The sequence below is a fragment of the Planococcus citri genome, chromosome 5 (assembly GCF_950023065.1).
Source record: "Planococcus citri chromosome 5, ihPlaCitr1.1, whole genome shotgun sequence".
Classification (NCBI taxonomy): Eukaryota; Metazoa; Arthropoda; class Insecta; order Hemiptera; family Pseudococcidae; genus Planococcus; species Planococcus citri.
Window position 1 is genome coordinate 49,117,589 of NC_088681.1, and position 21,643 is coordinate 49,139,231.

Below are 21,643 nucleotides of genomic sequence, written 5' to 3' on the forward strand. Positions count from 1 at the left end.
ATTTGCCTATTCTTGGTAACTTTTTGTAAGTTTGACTTGCGATATTTTCAATTTGAGTGTTTTTTTTTCACCAAGGATTGTGGAAACGTATTTAAATTGAAAATAATGTGAGAATTGTAACCGAAATGCTTTGACCTCAATTTGAATTTTTTGGTATTTTTTTATTCACAGAGCTCATGATTACAATCCTTACTAACTTCAGTAGATGAACGTTTTGACAACCTTTTGAACACGTTTTCTATCGCGCGAAATTGGACACTAAACATTTTTTGTTTCATACATTTATCGCGTATTTTGCATAGGTAATTTTGCAAAAAAAAAACAACAAAAACCGCGTAATTCTCAGGTTTTTTTGCAAATATGAGCCTTTTGCTGACAAAATTTTAATTTTATGGATTGGTAGGAAGAAAGTATTTGCAAAAAGATATATTTCGGCAAAAACAGTTTTTGTGATCAGCCCTTCAATTCGGAGCTGTGGCGGTCAAAGTTCACTTTTATCAAAATTTTACCCTCCACCACAATGATGAAAAATGTTGGGGAAAAACCGTGTTGAAAAGCCCAGGCTTTCCCTACATATTCCGCGTGGTACCAGAATTTTTCTCCCCACTACTCCTGGATACAGAATTTTATTTTTCTCGCAAAAATGTTTTTTTTTTGATATTATGCTGTCCAAGTGGGAGAGGGAAAGAGAGGGGTTGGGGGCGGAAATTCCACTCGGAATTTTTTTTGGAGGTACCCAACAATAATCCATAAAAATTTTCCAAATCTGGGAACAGGACCATTTCGCCTATCTTATCTGGGAATATACCTTTTCGATGTATCAACAGTTCAACATCCCTATAAGAATAAACTATACTCTCAACAGTCTCAACCTGAGGTTATAGTGAAAAAAGTGTAACAAAGCTTCCTATGTAAAAACAACCAACAATTTTGGCAAAAAATTTCTGCGCCAATATTCCAATTCAACAAGTTGAGGAACCTGGAAGTTGCCTACTTTGATTGGCATCTTGTTCATTTATGGGATCAAATCCTTGAATAATTATTCATCTTCTAAAATAGTCAATTGGCACCTGACATTTGAAAAGGTAAGGTCAGGTTCAAGTTCAATGCACCGGTAGTAGTTCAACCCATGAGAGGATCCTGCCAATGTTTTGGAGCTATTTCAGTCAAAGGAAACTGACCTTTGTCAACTCTTTGTTCATGCAATAGAAACACATTGATAATGGAAATCTTACCGTTACATCTTCAAATGCGCTCGACCCATTGGTTATTCTAATCTTCTTCTGTACATTTCACGAATAATCTACATCGAAAAAAACAGTAATTTATACATTACAAACATGATATTTAATTTCGAATATGCAACTTCTATACAGCTAATCAGACATGATATAAACACAATGAAGCTCTCTATCTCTAAGTTCATCATTATTAGTTTATTGATGTTCATCAATCATTGCCACTTAGGTAACTCCAGTAAATAAATAAACTCGCTTCTGGCTATTTGAAGGTAATTACAATAATGATGCGTGAGTATAGGTACCCATACCGACTGCGAAAGTGAGCTAATAATTCATTACGAGTATAAATTGAAATTTCAGCGAGCTTATTATTTTTCGTTCAGTTGTATAATAATTGGTTCATGATCACGATCGATTCAGAAAAGAAATGCGATAATTGCGTAAGAATTTGCAGCATTCCACTCGTAGTTCCATCCAATCCACAATTCTATTCGTTTTTACCCGCTGGTATCATCGCAATATTCCAATAAATACGGAAATATCTCTCAAAACTAAACCAATAGGCTGGTAAAAAAATACTCGAAAATTTTAAAAATGAGCAAAATAATTTATTCGAAATAAATAACTTATAATTAACAACTTATACATTTCAAACATGACTGGATATACGATTTATATACAGAGGAGAGAAAAATTTGTACGTATCAATCAGACTGACGGAGAAATTAGTAAGCTGGTTTGTAGGCAGATGGGTAGGATGGGGTTGGGTAAGCTGGGGCGTGGTAGGATGGAGCTGGGTATGAGGAGTAAGCTGGGGTTGGGTAAGCTGGGGCGGCGTAACCGTGAGCGGCGTATGGGGCTGGCGATGGGTAGGCAGATTTGTAGGCTGGTTTCTTGTAAGCTGGCGACGAGTAGGCAGATGGGTAAGCTGGGCCAGATTTGTACGCAGAGGGTGATGAGTATGCTGGTGCATATCCGTCCTTGAGTACAACAGCGTTGAAACCGTATCCATCATCGGAGTATTCTACGGTACGTTTTGAGCCATCAGGTTCAACCAAGGAGTAAGATCCCTATTGGAAGATACAAAGATTCTCGCATTAGTCATCTCAGTCGACTTGACCAGGAAATCGAATAAAATAAGAAAAATATCGAGGTTTGGGATAATTACCTTGACGTAGTCACCGTCTCTGTTTTCAGTTTGGCTTTTGTAGTCACCAGTGTACGAGTCAGCTACTTCATAGGCGAAGTCGTATTTGGCTGGGGTTTCGTATTCTGGGGCATAGTGAGCTGGTTTGTAAGCTGGCGAGTAGGCAGCTGGTTTGTACGATGGGTAAGCCGGAGCTGGAGCGTAGTGAGGTGAGCTGTAAGCTGGGGCTGGGTAGGCTGATGGGTAAGCCGGGGCGGCGTATGGGGCGACGGGACTAGCAACGCTGACAGCGAGGATGCTGGATAAAACGACGAAGATCTGCAATTTCAAAATCAGGTCATGTGTTATTAATTTAGCCCAAATTTTGATCAATTTTGATCAGAAGAACTCAGTACGAAGGCTCGAGTGTGATTATAGATATTGTTTGTTTTGAAAATGTGCATTTTTTCTTCTGGAGTTTGGTAATCGAGTGATGCAGGTTTTCATTTTCAATATTATGTAGGAGCACATTAAATTTTATGATGGTCTTTCATTAGTATTATTTTGAGTACTTTTTATTTCTTTAGGATTTTATTTCTGATATCGAACCAACCATTCAATTAAATTGATTCTTGTATTTTTTTAATTACTTTCATTTTATTCATTTTTTATTATGAAATTAGAATTTGGCAAATTCATTAAATTTATGCAAAATTGAATCAATTAAATTTAGGATACATTCACAAAATTCTAGTACGAAAACATTGAAATTTTGATGTGTATGAGCAAATGAAATCCCCAATAAGACAATTTAGAATAAATATTCAAATAGTTGGCACAAAATGCAATTTAGAATCAAATAAATAAATGCCAAAAACACACAAATGAAAAAAACTTTTAAAATTGTTGGCAAATAATAATTGATGGAAGGTCTACCATCAAAATTATCCACGAAAAATATTTTTTTCAAATAGAAAAAAAATCACAAAAAAAAACTTTAAAAAAATGAAATAAAATGAGAATGAATAATGAAAAAAAAGCATTAAAATAAAAAAAAAACTTTGAAAAATAAAAAAGACAACTATAAGAAGCACATAATACTTGTAACAAAATAAAACAAAACTGAAACCTGTACACTCCAGAACCAAAATCCAAATCTAGCACCACAAATAATAATTTTCAAAATATCGAGAACAGAAATAAGAGTACAAATCAGAACACAATGCAAAAAACAACCGAAATTTAACTCTCGATAAACACGAAACTTGTTACGTTAATATATCGCGAATAGAAAATATATAATATCACACTCGAGCACCAAGTCACTGATCGAAGAGAAATAGAAAAAATTACCTTCGACATGTTGATGGTTTGTTTGATTGGTTGTTGTAGTACGTTACTGTACTTTGTTTGAAAGTAAAATGTATTCAGTGGATTGGCGAACTTCGCTTTTATACAAATTAACCAGCACCGGCGATTTTTATACACACAAGTAAACTCAAGCGAAAAAAAGTGGTATTACATATAAAACAATACCTGAGGGCGTCTTGCAACTGCGTAACAAGTTTGCAGAGAAAATTTGTACAGTGGTTCTCAGTACGTGTTACACGTACTTGAACGTTTATTTGTGTACCTATACGTAAATTATCGAATTAAGTATATGATTTAAATTATAGGATGGCTCCATTTGCGTAATGCAGTATGCATTTTTGGGAGTCTGAAAATTACTTTTCTGAGACAATTTTTTTCTATTCTGCAACATTTCTCTTGGGCTTTATAAGAAAGAGTTCTTTTATTTTAGGACTTGGAAATTTAAAAAAAAACAGTCAGGTTAATGACAAACTTGAATGTGCCATTTCATAGTAAAAAGTTCAAACTCTTTCTCTCAAAATCCCCTCACCCCACCCCCCTCATTTTGAACCGTAAAGTGAAGGTATAAAGTGGACTGGAAATGCTGCTAACCCCTTTTTCAAAATGAATGAACTTCAGAAATGGGAAAGAAGCAGTTACATCAAACCATCAAATTTGGCCCTTTATGCATAAAGAATATTCCAAAAAGGGTGGATTTTTTTTCCATCCCCTCCAATGTAATCATTTATCCATGGGAAAAATTGCCTAAATTTTTCATGAGTGACCTTTCAATGTTGGATTTGATCAATTTTTTTCAAAATTGTAAAAATGAGGGAAAATGAGAGAAATTGATACATCTTGAAAAAATGAAACGAATGTTCCTAGTAGATCAATATTGAGTACTCGAGTCGTTATCCGAAAAGTTTCACATGATTTCAAATTCGCCCCCTCCTGCCCCAATTAATTCATGATAATTTCCAATGATCAAAACTGAATTACTATAGAAGTAAGGAAGAAGGAGGGGAGAGGGGGTCACGAAAAACGAAAAATTTCACATGATTTCAAATTCTACCCCTCCTGCCCCAATTAATTCATGATAATTTCCAATGATCAAAACTGAATTACTATAGAAGTAAGGAAGAAGGAGGGGAGAGGGGGGGGGTCACGAAAAACGAAAAACCAACTTTCAGATAAGTATTAGAACTTTAAAATTCTATAATAAAATCCATGGGGCAAATATTGGCTCATTATCTCTAAAACAGGATGAAAAACTGAAACTGAAAACTAAAATTAAATAAATACTGGAAACGAAAAAATGGAACTGAAAAAAAAAACTACGAGTATATTAAAAGTTTCACTTTCAGTTTTCATTTTTTTCCCCTCCTCATCTTTTGGTTTTTTTATAGAGCTTGTTTTGATTCTTTTTTGTTTGAAACTCGAACTATAATACGATTTTAGACTTCTGTCCCCGCCCTTTAAAAAGGCAATCCGACGAACGATAGAGAAAGGTGGGTAAGAAGATCAGTTCACTTATGAAAACTCGTCTCCTGAAATAATAAAAATGATGAATGATTCGAAATGAGGCAATTTTTGTACTTCATGAACGTAAAACTTCAAGAGATGAAAATTTATGAAAATCTAGCTCGATTTCATCTGCGTAATGCAGCCTCTTAAAGCAGGAGGAAGTTCATTTTCAATACTGAAAAAAAACTCTGTTCCTTGGATAACTTTGCCTTGCTCAAAGCACCATAAGGGATGAAAAAACGGGCGATATTAATTTTTTGAGGAGTACTCCCAGAAGATTTTATAATTTCCATTCCATTTTGAAATTTTCTCTTTGTTTTGTTTTTTTAGAAAATCAAAATGACTAGTTTTGAATGAAAAAAAAAAAAAAATTAGATGATTTTGGGGGATATTTTATAATATTGTACGGAAAATGAAATTTTTCAAAAAATTATGAACAGAAAAAAAATATTAAAAATTAAATTAGCTGTGGAAAACATTTCTCCTGGTCCCCCTCCCCCCAACAGAGGAGTATTACAGGTGTTTTGGTTGGCAGGAGGGGGTTGGCTCTTCATACTCTCTTGTTTACCTTAGTTTAGCTCGAACACGTCTGAAAATCCATTTTCTCAGCATTACTTTTTGCATAAATATTCGCATAGTTCATTTCAACTCCCCCCCCCCCCCAATACCTTTCAAATTAGTTTATGCTTCACCGATGACATAAGATGAGATTTGGGCCAAAAAAATGATGAAAATAAATTTTTTTTGCGAAAACCTAAATACAAAACAATTACGAAAAATTGAGAAATTATGGCAGTTTTTCTGATTTAAACGCACCACCCTGTTTCCCAACCCTTCCCACCTCACCCTTTAATCTACATACTAAATTTCAGTTTCTTAAATTAATCTAGTGAAGAGTTGTGGGCATTACATGGAACCTTTTTGAAGTAAAAAATACGTATTGAAAATTTTTTATTCTCCTACTCACCCCCTCCCCCTACTTCACAGCTTTGAAATTCTGATTTTTAGGTGCATCGGTCTTCCTTTGATTGCTGGTTTCTCACAAACCACGATTTTTGCTTTTTTTGGGAATTTATATTTTGATCCAATCATCCCCACTTCTACACCTTTGATGATTTCAGCTCAACGAAATTGAGCAGATCAGCTTGAAATTGTGATGACTGAAGTGTGAATGAATAAGTGAAAAAAATTGTGCATTTTTCTTCCCTACCCTTTCCCTTAGCTCTCCAAAAGCCATGAAAGTTCGACTTTTTGTTTGGAAAGATTATCCAAGAAAAGTACCTACATCAAACCACAATTAGGCAGGTGGTTTCATCTCATACCTATGTAAACTTGAACCTGACAAGCTGGATTGGAAATGGAAAACCAGTAAAAAATAAACGAGACGTTATGGTTCCCAGGTATACACAAAAGCTTTCAAAATATGCTTCTTTGAGCTTCGATTTATACCTTTGTATTTGTATCTAGTATCACAATGAACTTTTAAGGATTCTGGTTGTCAACTGAACAATTGGTGAACAACTTTCGTTCATAAATCCACTTCTGGACCCACCCTTACAATATATAGAACCCCGATAAAATGCTCATTTAACAACGCTTCAAATCCATCAAAATGGCAAAAAATAAAATAAAATTCATCTTTGCGTACCCCTGTTTACAACCACGCCTTCGCAACGAAAACATTTTATTAGCCGGCTTCGTTTCGTTTGATCGAATTGTCCGTCTAGTGGTCCAGTTACTCAATGATATAATACCAATTTCTCTTTTGTTTTATTGGAGGCCTCCCTTGAAGGCATTTTTCAATGTCGCTTCAATGAACTCCAGCTTCAGGGTAGGTCAAATGAGATTCTATTTAACGCGACCTTTTTTTTTCTTCATTATATCGCTTCTCCTCCGCCCTAAACTTTATCTTCTTCTTCTACCTATATGCATCTGCGATGTAAGAATAATTTGCCCTCGCGTACCGTAGACGATACTTTTCGCTAATTACGAGGGCGTCAATGCCTCAACAGGTACCTACTGCGTTGCGCCACTTTTAATGCCCCACTGTGCCAGGCTGCTTAACCTATAAGTCGCCGCACTGTCCTAGTACAATAGTGTATTTCTCGATTCTTTTGATTGTATCGGGTTCAAGTAGGAAGTGTTATAGGTACTGCTGTGTTGTGTAGATGAGCACGTTTTACTTTACGTAGTGTACCTATGTGTTATATGGAGTATATTGTGGAAGGTCTCCGAATTCAGCTGTCATAACATTGAGTGGTCGCAACATGATACCGTGACTTTTTTACATCCTATTTTGATAAGATTATACGAATACAAATTGATTTTGCAAGTTGAGCTAAGGTTCAATTAACGTAGCATTGAGATTTTCAGGAGGAAATGATAAATATGCAATATGCATTCGTAGAAGAAAGACGATTAGAACAATAGTTCGAAAAGAATATTATTTTTTGTTCGAGATTTTAAAACCATTTTAAAAAATCATATTGCTGTATGATTTTAAATCTGAATGTTAAGATTATACCCTTCCCCTCCCCCCAGTCACCAGCACAATGAAACTCAAAACTGTTCCAAGAGGTGAAATTTATATGTATTAAAGACGATGAAAATGAAATTCATTCGTAATTCAGTGGGATCTGAAACTATCGAAGAAATCGTCCACGAACGATTTGATCACAAAGATTATACATATAGAATTGAAAAACAGTCCGAAGGACCCTTCGAGATGAATTTCCAAGCTTTCGAACAAATTATTCAATCTTTTCGTGATTTAGTGAAACTTTTATCTTTTCCCTAAATAACACATTGAGAGAGTAAATTGTTGAAAATTCGGAAAATGCTTACATACGATTACATAGGTATCCCACATACCCCAAGTACCCGTTTCCCCATTTTTTAAAAAAAATTAGAATTTTTACCAGGAACTTATTACGAAAACATTTCTACAACTTGTCGAATAAAAAACTGATCCAAATGTTAAAAAATCTTGGAAACTCAAATTTTTTAGCTGATAAAAATAATTGTTCAGTTTTTGGCTTTTAAAAAAAAAATACACGCATAAAAACATCATGAAAATAAAAATATTCCGAAATGCCTGAAATTAATCTCCCCTAATGATAGAAACACTGAGTCTTCCTCTCCTCCTCTTTCTCATAGCTTCAGACAACTGCTTTAGATCTCGTTGTAAAAATATTCTTTTTTTTCACTTTTTGCGAAGATTATCAAAAAAATACCCCCCTACCCCTCGAAATTTCCAAATTTGAAATCGGTGGCGAACGACATAAAATTTTAATGAATTCGACAAAATTAAAATTGGAACAGAATATAGAGAGAGAATTTTTTTTAAACTTTGTAATGAGTCAATATTAGATTTTTCATCGTATTCAGATGCTTCTATTTTCAACGATCAAATTCCAAAATAAGGCCAAAAACCAAAAAATCCATTTCAAAAACTAAACTATTTTTCAAATTATAAAACTTTTAAAAAAAAGATCCAAATGAAAATATGATTACATATTTGATTTTGAGCTGAAGGGCTAAAATAAAGGTATATGTACTTATTATACCTTGCATGGTGAAATTACGTACAAAGTGAGAGGAAGAAAAAGGCGACATGAGAGTGACCATTAATTTTACTTGATGACAATTTTTTGATATTTTCAGGCCTTCACCAAAATTATTATTTTTTTGGAAGAGGGCGGAGGGAGCAATCAGCTGTCAATTCGGAGATCCAACTTTGTTTAAACAGATTTCTGTGCTAAATAAATCCACGATTAATGAATTCCAAAGGAATGGCCTGCAACGATTCTAAAGATTATTTTTTTCTTTATAAAGTAATTTTAAAATTTGTAAAAAATTCACTAAAATAACTAACTTACGAGATACATACTAAAAATTATACAATATACAAAAAACGTTTATTTTTTTTTTCACTTCGCTTTTTGATTGTAAATCAAAACTCAAACAAAATGAGACATTTTACGAACATTTCTCCGGAGGAAGGAGGGAAAGAAGTGTCAGAATTTTCTAAAGCCGACATATCAAAAATTTTATTCTTGAAACTTTTCAATTTTCAACGCGAACAAAGAGCAAAATAGTGATTAAAAATAATAATTTCAAAATTTTGAATGAAACACAGAATATCTAAACGAAGAATTTTAAAGGTTTTATTAAAAGATGAAAAAGAATACAATTTTTTTGGCAATCTTCAAAAAAAAAAAAAGAAAAAAGTTGAAATGGAGGTAAAAATTGAATTTCAGCTTTCCAACTTCACTGGGTAAAATTTTATGAAAATTTCAACTTTCAAAAATCTTCAGGAGGCTCTAGAACTGCTCAATTTTAAATTGGTTTCGGAGGGTTCTAAGCTTACATACTAAATTTCAGCGTTGTAGATGAATTTGGTAACATTTATATTTTTTTCACATTTTTGAACCAAATTTTATTTTTAAAAGTTTACCAATATTTTTTCCAATTCTTCTGATTTTGATTTGCTACCTTATAATTACTTTTTGAATTGACTCATTAATGAGCTATAAAACTTTGTTGTTTTTTTTTTTTACTTTTTTACCGGTATGGATTCAAAATTTCTCCTACGATCTCTTGACATCGCCTCGCAGCTTTTCATTGAACCTCCCTCCCTCCTTCGTGCACAAAACATTCAAAAACAGAAGGACAACCCAAAGGTCACGACTTACCCCAATTTGTTTTGCTCTCAAAAGGGAGGTTTTTCAACTGACAACGAAATTTTTTGGATGAGCAGAAAATAGACAAAATAATACTTCAAAACAGAGGCTGAATTGATTTTTGGGTTATTTGGAACATCTTCAAAAGCTCAAGTTTGACTTATATTCCATGAAAAAAAAAAATCAAAATTATTGATCAAACTGAGGCGAAAAGCTGAAACTTAGTCAATACCTCGATGCCAGCTTTTTGAATCCAAGTCAACTATTAGTAATGGTTTCGAGCCGTACTAAAGTTGAAGTATACTTTTTAGATTTTTCAATTCACATAAAAGAAAAAACGAGAGAAACAATATCATTCCAGCGAACCTTTCCAATGATTGGGGATCAAATAATTCATAATTCTTTCCCACCAATTAAAATTTGTGTCGATCCTTTCGAACTGACACGCTCTGATTTGAACAAAACCAAGTCAGATCGAAACAGCATGTTCTAACCCCTTCGTAACCAAAATTGCAGGTCCCAAAAATCACTTTTGAATTTTGAGCGAATCGTTGAAAATTTTAAAAAGTCAAAAAAGCAGTTTCAAGGACGCTTTTCAAACTTTTTTCACGAATCATAATTTTTTAATGCAAAGTGAATCAACGTGAACAATTCTTTCAATTCCACTTCCACATATCAATTACTTCTAGTTTTGGGCCATTCTGGAGCCTCCAGTAATTTTTCAATTCTATCCAGTAACTTCGAAAAATTCTGGAAGCGGTGAAAATGAACTTCAAGATCTATATAAGATTGGCCGGTGCTTACTGGACATTCTCTCGACTGTTTTAGGAGGTGGCTGCGAAATTCCAGGAGTGTCTGTTCAAAAGTGCATTTTTGTCCAATTTACAAATTCTATAAAAAGTGAAAAAATCAGATTTTGGAAGTAGCTATATACATAATTGCATTTATAACGAGTGATTTTTTCGGCAATTGTCTGAGGTGTCTATACGATTACTCAATTCAAATACGATCACGATTTGATTTTTTTTTTTGGAGCCTCTAGCAAAATTTCGGTACTTTCCAGAAACTTCAAATCGCATTTTTTCTGAAAACTCGCCATGAGACTTTATACGTACCTATGACTTGGCTCAAAAACAAAACCAGTCGATTCGGAAGCTTAAAAATGGGGCCTGATCCGAAAGCAAAAACAAATTTTGAAAATTTGTGCCCATAAGTACCTGTTGAATTTCATTAGGGGCATTTTATGTGATTTTTTCAAACACTAAAAAATCGAAAAGTTCATGTCAAGTTTCAGAACCACTTTTGAGGCCACCATCAGACCATTCAGGAAGTGAAAAATAAGACATAATATACCAAACTTCAGTTAGTTACCTATTTATTAATTTATTAGATAATAAAGCACTCAAGTGGATTTTCAGAGGTTCACCAAAAATCAAAAAATGAAATTCTGATCCTCAAATTTTGCCTGTTTGTGTATTTTTAAGTGTTTTTTCTTTTCGATATTTCTTAGTCCGATGTAGACATTTTTCTGACACTTGGGATCACCTCTCTCTCTTTCTTGCTAACCTCTTCTCGGTTAGGTAGGTACCTACAAAAAAAACAACATTTTGGAATCGAAATTTTTTTGTAATTTTTTCAGAAACAAAATTTTTAAACATGATTTAATCAAACAAAATTAATTTTTTCATCGAAAAAAAACCAACTTGAGGACATCCATTTCACTTTTTTTCCTAATAACCCTACGCAGGCGTATCAAACAGAAAATCAACTCCACTTGCTCTCAGTCTCAACCTTGCACCTTGTGCAGATCCCACGTTCGGGTTCGCAAACGCACCAACCAATCTCACCATCTATCATCTCTCAAAACACCATCAATAATAATCAATGGGTACCCTGCAAAAAAAAATATATTCATCTCAATACGAGACCAATCGGCGCAATCGATTCAATCGAACGGAAAAATTATATAACCGAATATTGTCTAACGACGTCTGCGTCGCGTTCGTTGCCGATACCGGCAATCTCAGTGTATAGGAGCATAGAGGTATACTTACATACCAATGGGGGTCATTGTTTTTACATATAACGTATTGCAGACAATCGTGATTAAATCAGGTATCGATGGACATTAGGTTAGTAGGTATATTCTGATCGGTATTCTCACGACCCGGCTGTGTAGCTTACCTTGACTTGAACGCAAGGCATTTATATATACTTACGCGCGTATAAACACTAATTTCTTTTTCTATAAGTACGTATCCTATACGATAAAATAAAATGAAAAAAAATTATGTACCCTTTAAATAATGGTTTTGACGCGCTTCAATGATACTAGCAGCTCGTTAATTGCATCTCAAATGGTTATTAATTATTTTAGAGCTGCGAGTTAAACGGCGGCCCATGTCCAATGTCCATACGTACGCATAATTTACGCCTAGGTCCAATCTCGTATATACATACGAGTAGATACCAGTATGATTGATATTATTATAAAATCGCCCAACGCGAGACGGAATAAAAATGAGGCTGAATGCCTCGCTCTGGCTCGATGATGTTTGTGCACCGAGCTTAATTAACCTAGTACATTAATTGCATTTCGGTTCCTAGCCACGCCGGCGTGGCGCGGCGATTAGTCATAAGTTGTACTTATTTGGCAGTCTGGCTTGTCGTCAGTCAAATTCCAATTCGCCTTGTGCAAAAACTCATCCAGTTTAGGTGGGGTATATGGTAGGATCAGGGCAGGGGCATTTGAAAGTAAAACCATTGCTCGGGGCTATGGCGCTGGCGATCGTATTTATTGATGGATTTCGATCAGCTCGAGTCATTTGGAGTGTTGCATCCAGTTAAGAGCAGATGCTGGTCTATCTGTCTCTGTCTTTTTTCTTTTTTTTTAAATTCTGTCTTTGCTGCGTGTGGTGTGTGTGTGAGTTAAAGTAGGCTTCTCATAATATCGGTAGCGTAGGAAGAATTACAAGATCGCGTACTAGTTTTTTTTTTCTTTCTTTATTTTCATTTTCGAACCTATAACCGTATATGTTATCTCGACGAAGAGATTTATAGCATCGTCGTCGTCGTCGTCATCGTTGTCGCGAGTTTACGTAGTACCTACGTACGTTTACCACTGAAGTACACCTTTATGTATACCTTTTATCGCGAATGTATGCGCATTTTTCTCTTCCATAAGATATGTATGTACCTATATAAGTTATATACATATTATCTAGATCATAATAAATGCGTATAAGATATCGTGTTGTTCGTTCGTTTGTATCTATAAATAGGTTTCGATTTCGTATTTACCTAATACCTACATATTTAGTAGTTCGCGTTTTCGGTAGGTCACTGGTACTGCGCCCATTTGCTCAGATTTCGACGTAGATATTATTAGGACTCTTCCGTAATCGGATACTCTCAGCCCTATGAGTCCACCAATGCCCATATCATTTTCGACAATTATAGTTACCGGTTGAATATTCGAGTATTATACGACCAAGAGACTATGTCGTAAGGTATCCCTTGAATTTCCTACTTGAAAACTGCCCCCTTTCGTGTCTCTCTTCCTCTTCCTTCGACACCTCATTTGTACTCGTACTCGTATACCCAGTTTTCAAAGGTTTCGCAAATTTAAACTTTACACCTTCGGTTAGGTCGATGACGACGACCAAAGTCTTTGCGAATACGCCCTATGAATTATTCATCGTTATCAAGAAATCTGGAAACAAGATACACACCAACATTAGGTGGATTTTATACGTACCTACCAACCCTTTATTGCATTTTAATAGACCGATGTTTTTGCTCTTGTTTCCATTGCTCGTTTAGAGCCTATGATCGATGTTGCATATCCTCGTTTGCCCAGTCTGACCTCTCTTTTACTGGATACGATTTGTTGCACTTAATTAATTACGTGTTGGAGAAAATGTCTTGTGTGAGGTTCTTACTTAATTTTTCAAGATTCAATGTAGATATTTCACTACGTTTCATTTGCCATTTCTTCAATTTTCGGACCAAATTAGAATATGGGTAACCATACCTATTTTTTTTACGCCCCTAAGAAAATTTGTTGGAAAAAATTTTGATCTAATGAAGCTAGAGCACAACTAAAAAGCTAAGCGTAAATTTCATAACAAAATTCATAAGGGTCATTCCATGCCAAATCGGCGGATTTTTGCACGAGGGGTCTTCGATTTTTTTCAAAATCAGGTCATTTGTAGAGGTCATCAAACGATGATGAATGACGCAAACCGGACATTTTTTCGATTTTTTTTGACGGAGCTGTGGCGCTTCAAAATTCTTCAAAATGGCCGAAAATGGAAAATTTCAGTTGCAAATTGCTCCGGTTGTATGTGGTATAGAATTTTCAACTTTTTTTCAAATTGTAGTACTTTGAGAGGGTAATCGACGAATGATGTCAAAATCAGTGTTGCCACTTTCAAAGACCCCAAAAAATCGATTTAAAAATTTATAATTTAAATATAACCACGATGTCCTCCAGTAAAAATTCTGAAAAAATTCTCAGTTTTAGTCCTTTTGATGTAGAATAACATATCAAAAAATTGGAGGGGCTTTTTTTTCATTTTCGAGAAAAAAAAAATACAAGTTTTATAGTTGTTGCAAAAGTGCCATCAGAAGCCTAAAAAATGAAAATTTTTGCATTTTTGAAATATTTTACCAATTTGTAGACGAATATGTGAAAAAAATCCCCCTCTCGCCAATTTGTCAACGAATTGACGAAAAATGCCATTTTTCATGCTATAATTTTATTTTAAGAGTGAAATATATGCATTTTTCGTCCATTCGTTGACAAATTGGGGAGAGGGGGATTTTTTTCACATATTCGTCTGCAAATTGGTAAAATATTTCAAAAATGCAAAAATTTTCATTTTTTAGGCTCCTGATGGCACTTTTGCAAAAAAACTTGTAATTTTTTTTTCTCGAAAATGAAAAAAAGGCCCCTCCAGAAATGGATGATATTTCAAGTTCACTGAAAATTTTGACACCCCCTGGCAGCCTTTAAAAAAGGGCTAGAGGGCTACGATTTGCGCCATTAGTCATCCCTTCGGAAGGTCTTTCCACAGGAAAAATTGCAAAAAAAATCGTCGACCTAACCTTACCACTTCTTGATTGAATTGACACGTGGAATGACCCCTCTGCATTAGTATTTATTCTCGGTTTTTTGGAAATCAAAAAAATGCAAAGGGGTAGTTCACGCATTTTTTTGGGCAAAAAACTTTTGGTCGCGAATCGAGCAGAAAATTGGACTATGAGAGCTTTTTGGGACAGCGAATTTATTTCCGGTGTCAGATTTTCACCACAGCACAGCATTCTCTCAGAAACAGCATTTTTTGAGCTCAAAAATCATCTGGAAAAAAGGTGTGGAATTTTGCACTTTTTTTTTGTTGGCAGATTCTGACTACCTAATTTGAGGTCGCTGAATCCAAAAATGACGTTTGTTTTGCGATCGGAGTAGTATTTTGCGAAATAGTTGCAATTTCTCACTGACGAAGCCAGCGTCCTACGACACAAATAGATTATTTGCTCAGATTTTTTTCAAAAAAATGTAGACGTATAAATAATTTTAGCTTCAAAATTCCTGGACCACCAGATGTTCATCAAAATAACCATTTATGATTGGGGGGGGGGGGGGTTGAAAGGGGTTTGAGAGTTTGAGGCCACACGTTGTTTTGCACTAGAAACATTTTTTGGAAATTTTTTGCTAACGAAATTGGTCAAAATAAACTACATATGTAAAGTTCTTGCTGTGATTTTATGTTTTTAATTAAGGTTACTGTTATTCATCTGAAACTTCAATTTTTTTTGTTCCATTTGTTTTCATAGAAAACCTGTTACTCGTATTATGGAATATCACCTCATTTATTCATTTTTTTTGGACAATTTTTTATATTGATGTAGGTATACTTATGTCAATCGTCGCAAGTGTTTTTTTTTTTTGGACGGCATTATTTGCAACAGTTCAAAGCCATACATTCAAATATTTCCCCAAAAAAGAATAAAATTGATATCACATCTTTAAACGGTCGTCATCGTCAGCGAGCTAAAATTCTACATATTAAAAAGGTGGGTAAAAAAATTACAGAACGAAAATGAATATTATGTTTTCCATTTTTTACCCTGATGAAAAAAATATAAAACTGGGCTCAAATACGAGTAATTCCCTATTTTTTTAACACTTCTTAACATTTTTACCAAACAGTTGTGATGAGAAATAATTTGCCTATCTTATAGACCAGCGTGTGTAAAATTCATCGATGTACATAATCAAGTAAGTACTCATTTTGATAGAAATTAGCGCGTCCAATCCTTCAAAATTAAAACACTGCACTTTCAAATTTTTTCACAAGAAAATCAGCAAAAATTCGTATCACATTTTTCAAAGTTTCCTAAACCATGAACATTCTACTCGAAAAAATCATGTTCAAAATACTTCAAAATATAAATGTCAATGAGAAAATTTCGTACGTGCTCAGATCAAGCAAAGGTCAAAAAATTATAACATCGAATTTTCAATAGTATATTCCAAAGAAGACCAACACCTTCACGATTCGCTTTCCAAATTCGAATTTCGAATCAATTTCGAGGCTCTAAAAGAGTGATTATGAAAGACCACCAGCTGGTGATTTGCGATCGACAACGAACCAATACTTAATCGAGTAGACTGGTCAAGAAAACGAAAAAGGTCGAGAATTTGATAATGAAGAATTCATCACGATCGTGATTTCGTGTTATTAGTTACCTGAAAAAAATGGCTACTGCAATCTTGACCAAAAATTATGTACTTATCTAGATCTATGACGATGTGCGATTACGAGATGCACGACTCGACCAGCGCAGCGTGGTCTTATGGGTGTGTGATGACTGACCAGTGACCAGATAACGCAAATACAAGATTTTGGCGAAATGAATTGTACTTACGAGTACTATGTACTTATGTACGTATTTATGTGGCCCAGTTAGCGAATCTGAATCGAGACACCACACCGCGCCGAGACGTAATTAAATGTTTTAAGAGTAACTCGAGGTACTCGTATACTGCAGTACGTCTCCGTATACTCTCGCTATCTTCCTGTAATCTGCTGGATACTTGTACGGTGTTTTTTACTGGAGGCGTTACATTGTCCGTAGGTTAAAAAATGCAATATGTACTTTCAGTTTCTCTCTATCACCCTGCTGACTTCAACGAAGGTGAACCGCTCTGGATCTTTTAAAGCAGGGTACACGTATACTTACCTACTATATAACGAGTAATTAGGTTTTTAGTATACTTACACGATGCAGTGGCGGAGGTGTATTGCATATTGGTACCTACGATGTTGGTCACAATAAAATGTACGATAATTTGCATTACAATCGAAATCTAATGGAAAATTCCACCATCGATTCCTCGTTTATCACATGTAAATATACGATAAAGAGAAAAATACATGAGTTATAGGATCACTTTTTTCTGAGGTGCGGTTGTTTATTTTTTTTCAAAGTATATGTACCTTCCATTTCTGTGACATTTCCTAGTTTCTAATTATTGATCCTGGTGGTTTGAATTAAAATATTTCATCATATCTTTGCTTTTTGATACCTTTAGAAGATGCTGTAATCAATTTTGGTAGCATGGTGATCGGTCAAAATTTTTAAAAAATTCAGATAGGTATCTTTCATTTCTACAGAATCGTTCAAAACTTCCTCTATTTTATGAAATCGTCATCCTCCTTTCCTTCCATGTACCGAATCTAACTCCAAATCCACATCTAATGTGTCTAAATTACCATCGAGTAAGTTTCGTATAGCTACCTACTTTTGGACCAAATTATTTAATTAAAAGAATACTACAACATATCTGCTACACCTCTAGCCTTGTTCGTACGAAATCGTCAAATGTTCGATGTTCGGATACGTGTTTTTTTTTCATGTGTAGACGTATCGAACGAGCGAAGGTTCAACAACATACTATACATTAGAAAGATGATTGATGGGGAACAATGAATTATACTCGCGCAGACGATATATTAGTGGCCTAATTTTTTCGCCATTCATTATACGTACGATTCGGCAATCTCAAACGTGTGTAATATGTACTGTCTATACTGCCTACCTATAATATGTAAGAATACACTCTATAGTGTATTGAGAGTTAATTAAATAAATAGATAGGTAATTTATTAGGTTGACCTTCGATTTGACCATGGTCGTTGGCTTTATTGGTGGCATGAATGGCGTTCGATGTGCTGTCGCAGCCCCTTGCAGAGATAACACGATTTTACGATGCTGGAGAAATATTTTTGTTGAAGAGAGTTGTTGAGATCTGCAGATTGATGAGAAAATTATTTTTTACGGTCATTTTTCAGGAAATTATTGCCCCCGAAAATTTGATTATTTGATGAAAAAAAAAAGAAGTGCTCAATAAGTATCTCTATTTGCTCAAACTTCGTGAAAAAAAATCAAGTAAATTATCCTGTCCCTTTATTTAAACTCCGAATAAAATTGAAAAAAAGAAAATTGAATAAAATATCTTGCCCTTGGGTTCCAGCTCATTTTACCTACTTACTAAAACTTGAAAAAGTACCCTCAATTCTGCATATTATTGACCTTAGATCCAAAATTATTTTACTTCTGTGTATTCGTGTTTTTTATGTAGCCTTCTGATGTTATCATTGCATGCCTAGATGGTACTTAATTAAAACGATCAAGTTTGTATAATTAAAATGAAAGCCTAATTCCGATTCATTGACGAATAAAAGTTTGACCATGAAGTTTTGCGATGGACCGATAAAATAAAAAAACTATTCGTGAAATTGATCTTATCACTAACGACACCATTTTACTCGTATCATCGAGGAAAGTTTGAAATTCGTAAGATTTTCAACTGGCAAATCGTATTTTTCTATTCCAAAAAATAAATGAACTGGTGGAATGGATTACATTTGATCAGAAAATAATTTTACAAGTAGTGAATAAAAATAAACACAGCACTTTGTATTTGGAAAGAAAGGAGTCAGTTCGCATTTTTTTAAAAGACAAGGAGGAGGAGCAAAATTTTGGTGATTTTCAATCATTCTTTTCTCTTTTTCAATCATTTGTACGTAAGTTTTACCAATTTTTTACCAATTTTTTTGGAGCATATTTTCAATATTTTTATAAGTAAAACTTCCATTTTTCAATGGCTGTTGGAATTTGATCAATAAAATTTCAGGTGCTAAAATCATTTTTTTTGACGAATTTTTGAAATTTTAAAAAAATTTAAAGAAGCTCTGTTTAAGGCGATTTTTAAACTCTTTTATTAAGTAAAAATAATTTCGTTAAACAGTGTGAACCAATGTGAGCAATTCCTTCAAATTAAACTCCCACACATCAACAGTTACTAGTTTTAGGTCATTCTGAACCCTCCATCGATTTTTAAATTTTCTCCAGAAACTTCAAACCTCCCTGGAAAGGCTACAAATGAACTTTTGCACCTATACTTAACTAAGGGGAGGGCTCATTAGGTAGGTATCCTAACGACCATTTCAGGTAGTTACCACGAAATTTCAGGGGTGCCAGTTGAAAGCCGAATTTTCCACCAATTGGGGTAATAACTCTATTCAAAAACAATAAGTAGTAATTTGAGCTTTTCGGAGCCTCCAACTGTGATAGCTGGGACTCTCCTTGGTATTCAGAGGAAGAGTTCAGGCCTATCTACCATATAATTAAGCCCAGGGAACCCAAACTTGACTGATGACCTTACGAAAGTACATCGAACAGCAAAGGTGACGAGACACCGCATACAAGATCATAGACCGCAAAATGATGTGACAATTTTATTGTAAACATCTCTGATATAAACATGACGATGAAATTACTAATAAAAAAACACAAACATTTATGAAAAAAAGCACTTGCAATATCGATTACAAGTGGAAGCTCTGAAATGCATCCGTACCGGAACACCAGTGAAAAAATACTTAACGTTTTGTAACGTCTCTAATGGCGGAGTGGCTGTACTCGAACTAATCCGACAGAGTGCACTACTTAGTCAGTGCTGCTACTCCGAGGGAACACATCTTCCCTTTAGGTGGAAGCTGTGGGCGCATCCCCTACCGTCACACAACGAATTTTCAAATTTTTCTAGAAGTTTATGTCAACAAAAAAAAACTATCTTAATGCACTCTATGATGATTTCATTTTTTCGCATTTTCTGGAATCTATGAATTGACCAAAAATTCACTTTAGAACACTAGCACTCCTGGAATTTCGCAGTAACCACCTAAAACTATAGAAGAGGTGCCCAATAAGCACTGACCAAAGTTATAAGTTCTAAAGTTTATTTTTAGCTCTTCCAGAGCGATTCGAAATCTTTGGTGAAAGTTGAAAAATCACTGGAGACTTGAGAATGGCCGCACAAAAGTAGTAGATTTTGATGTGTGTAAGTTGAATTGAAAGAATTATTCAAATCTGTTCACTTTTCTCAAAAATAGGTAGGTATTTCTTGAAAAATTTTTAAAAAGTTGCCCTGGAACAGTTTTTTTTTTTTTTTTTTGGATTTTAGAAAATTCGCCAAAAATCCAAAAATGAACTGAAGGCTCCGAAACGTTGGTGACGAGTGTTTTGGAACATGTTCTTTCGATTGGGCGTGATCTCGTTCAAATCATAATAAAACAGCATCAGTTTAAAAAGGGTATCGTGATACCGTGTATTGGCCAGATTGCGATTTTCTGCCTGGATAAGTTTGATAAAATTTTTATTTTTTCCCCCTTGAAAAATAATTCAGATTTGAGCGTTGAATAAATTTTTCAAACATCGAAAAAATGAAATATAATTTCTGAAATTTTGTGTTATGGTTTATTTCGTCATCTCAATTTTTGTTCTGTTCATACAAAAATTTCTTTGCCAGTTGAAAAATCTCTCTTTTTAGGCAAAACATCCTCAGGCTTTATGGCTCTGTTTTTCCATTAAATTTCTCCCTTGAAACACGTTTTTTAAATTTTTTTAATTTTCAAAAAATTCTTCAGAAATGAACTTGAAGACGCTACGAAGTACTGCAGATGAATTTCAAGTCGTTTTGGAGCCTCCAGCGACTTTTTGAAAATTCCTGAAGACTGCAGCTGATTTTTGAAACTTGAAATTCCCGCAACATTAATTTATCAAATGGAGTTGGCAAGCTGAAATTTACTTCGCAGACTACATGATGGTTTCAAATGATTTTGAAGCTTCCAGCTACTTTTAGAAAATTTCAATTTTCCAAAAAAACGCCATACAACCGTTCAAAAGGTCGCTGGAAGCTCCAAAACGACTGATATCCACCAGCAGTCAACTTCATATCGTATTGAAATTAGTTTGCAGAATGAATTTCGACTCTCCATCTCAGTTTGATGAAATTTTGGGGAAATTTCAAGTTTCAAAAATCTACTGGAGGCTCCAGTAATTTTCAAAAAGGTCGCTGGAGGCTCTAAAATGACTTGATCCCACCTAAAGTCGTCTTCAGAGAGTATTATGGAGTGTAGAGTAAATTTCAGCTTTCCATTTCCATTTGATGAAATTTTGTGAAAATTTAAAGTTTCAAAAATCAGCTGGAGGCTTCAGGAATTTTCATAAAGTCGCTGGAGGCTCCAAAACGACTTGAAATTCACCTGCAGTACTTCGTAGCGTATTGAAATTAGTTTTTAGAATAAATTTCAGCTTTACAACTCCAATTTAATGGAATTTTGTGGGAATTTCGAGTTTCAAAAATC

The 21,643-nt window shown here is 34.5% G+C and overlaps 2 protein-coding genes across 2 annotated transcripts in view; both read right to left on the bottom strand.

Annotated features, from left to right (window-relative positions):
* Positions 1-21,643, bottom strand: part of LOC135847117 (hemicentin-1-like) — a 577,043-nt gene that overhangs the window by 38,272 nt on the left and 517,128 nt on the right. The window contains exon 12 of the mRNA XM_065366545.1: positions 1,236-1,303. Coding sequence (XP_065222617.1) covers positions 1,293-1,303 — 11 coding nt within the window. The 3' untranslated portion in view covers positions 1,236-1,292. The remainder of the gene's footprint in view (positions 1-1,235; positions 1,304-21,643) is intronic.
* On the bottom strand, positions 1,828-3,844 carry LOC135847120 (cuticle protein 7-like). Its single transcript, XM_065366548.1, has 3 exons — positions 3,721-3,844; positions 2,410-2,706; positions 1,828-2,311 (listed from the first exon to the last, which is right to left on the bottom strand). Exons 1-3 carry the CDS (start codon positions 3,727-3,729, stop codon positions 1,967-1,969), a joined length of 651 nt encoding a protein of 216 aa, XP_065222620.1. The 5' UTR covers positions 3,730-3,844; the 3' UTR covers positions 1,828-1,966.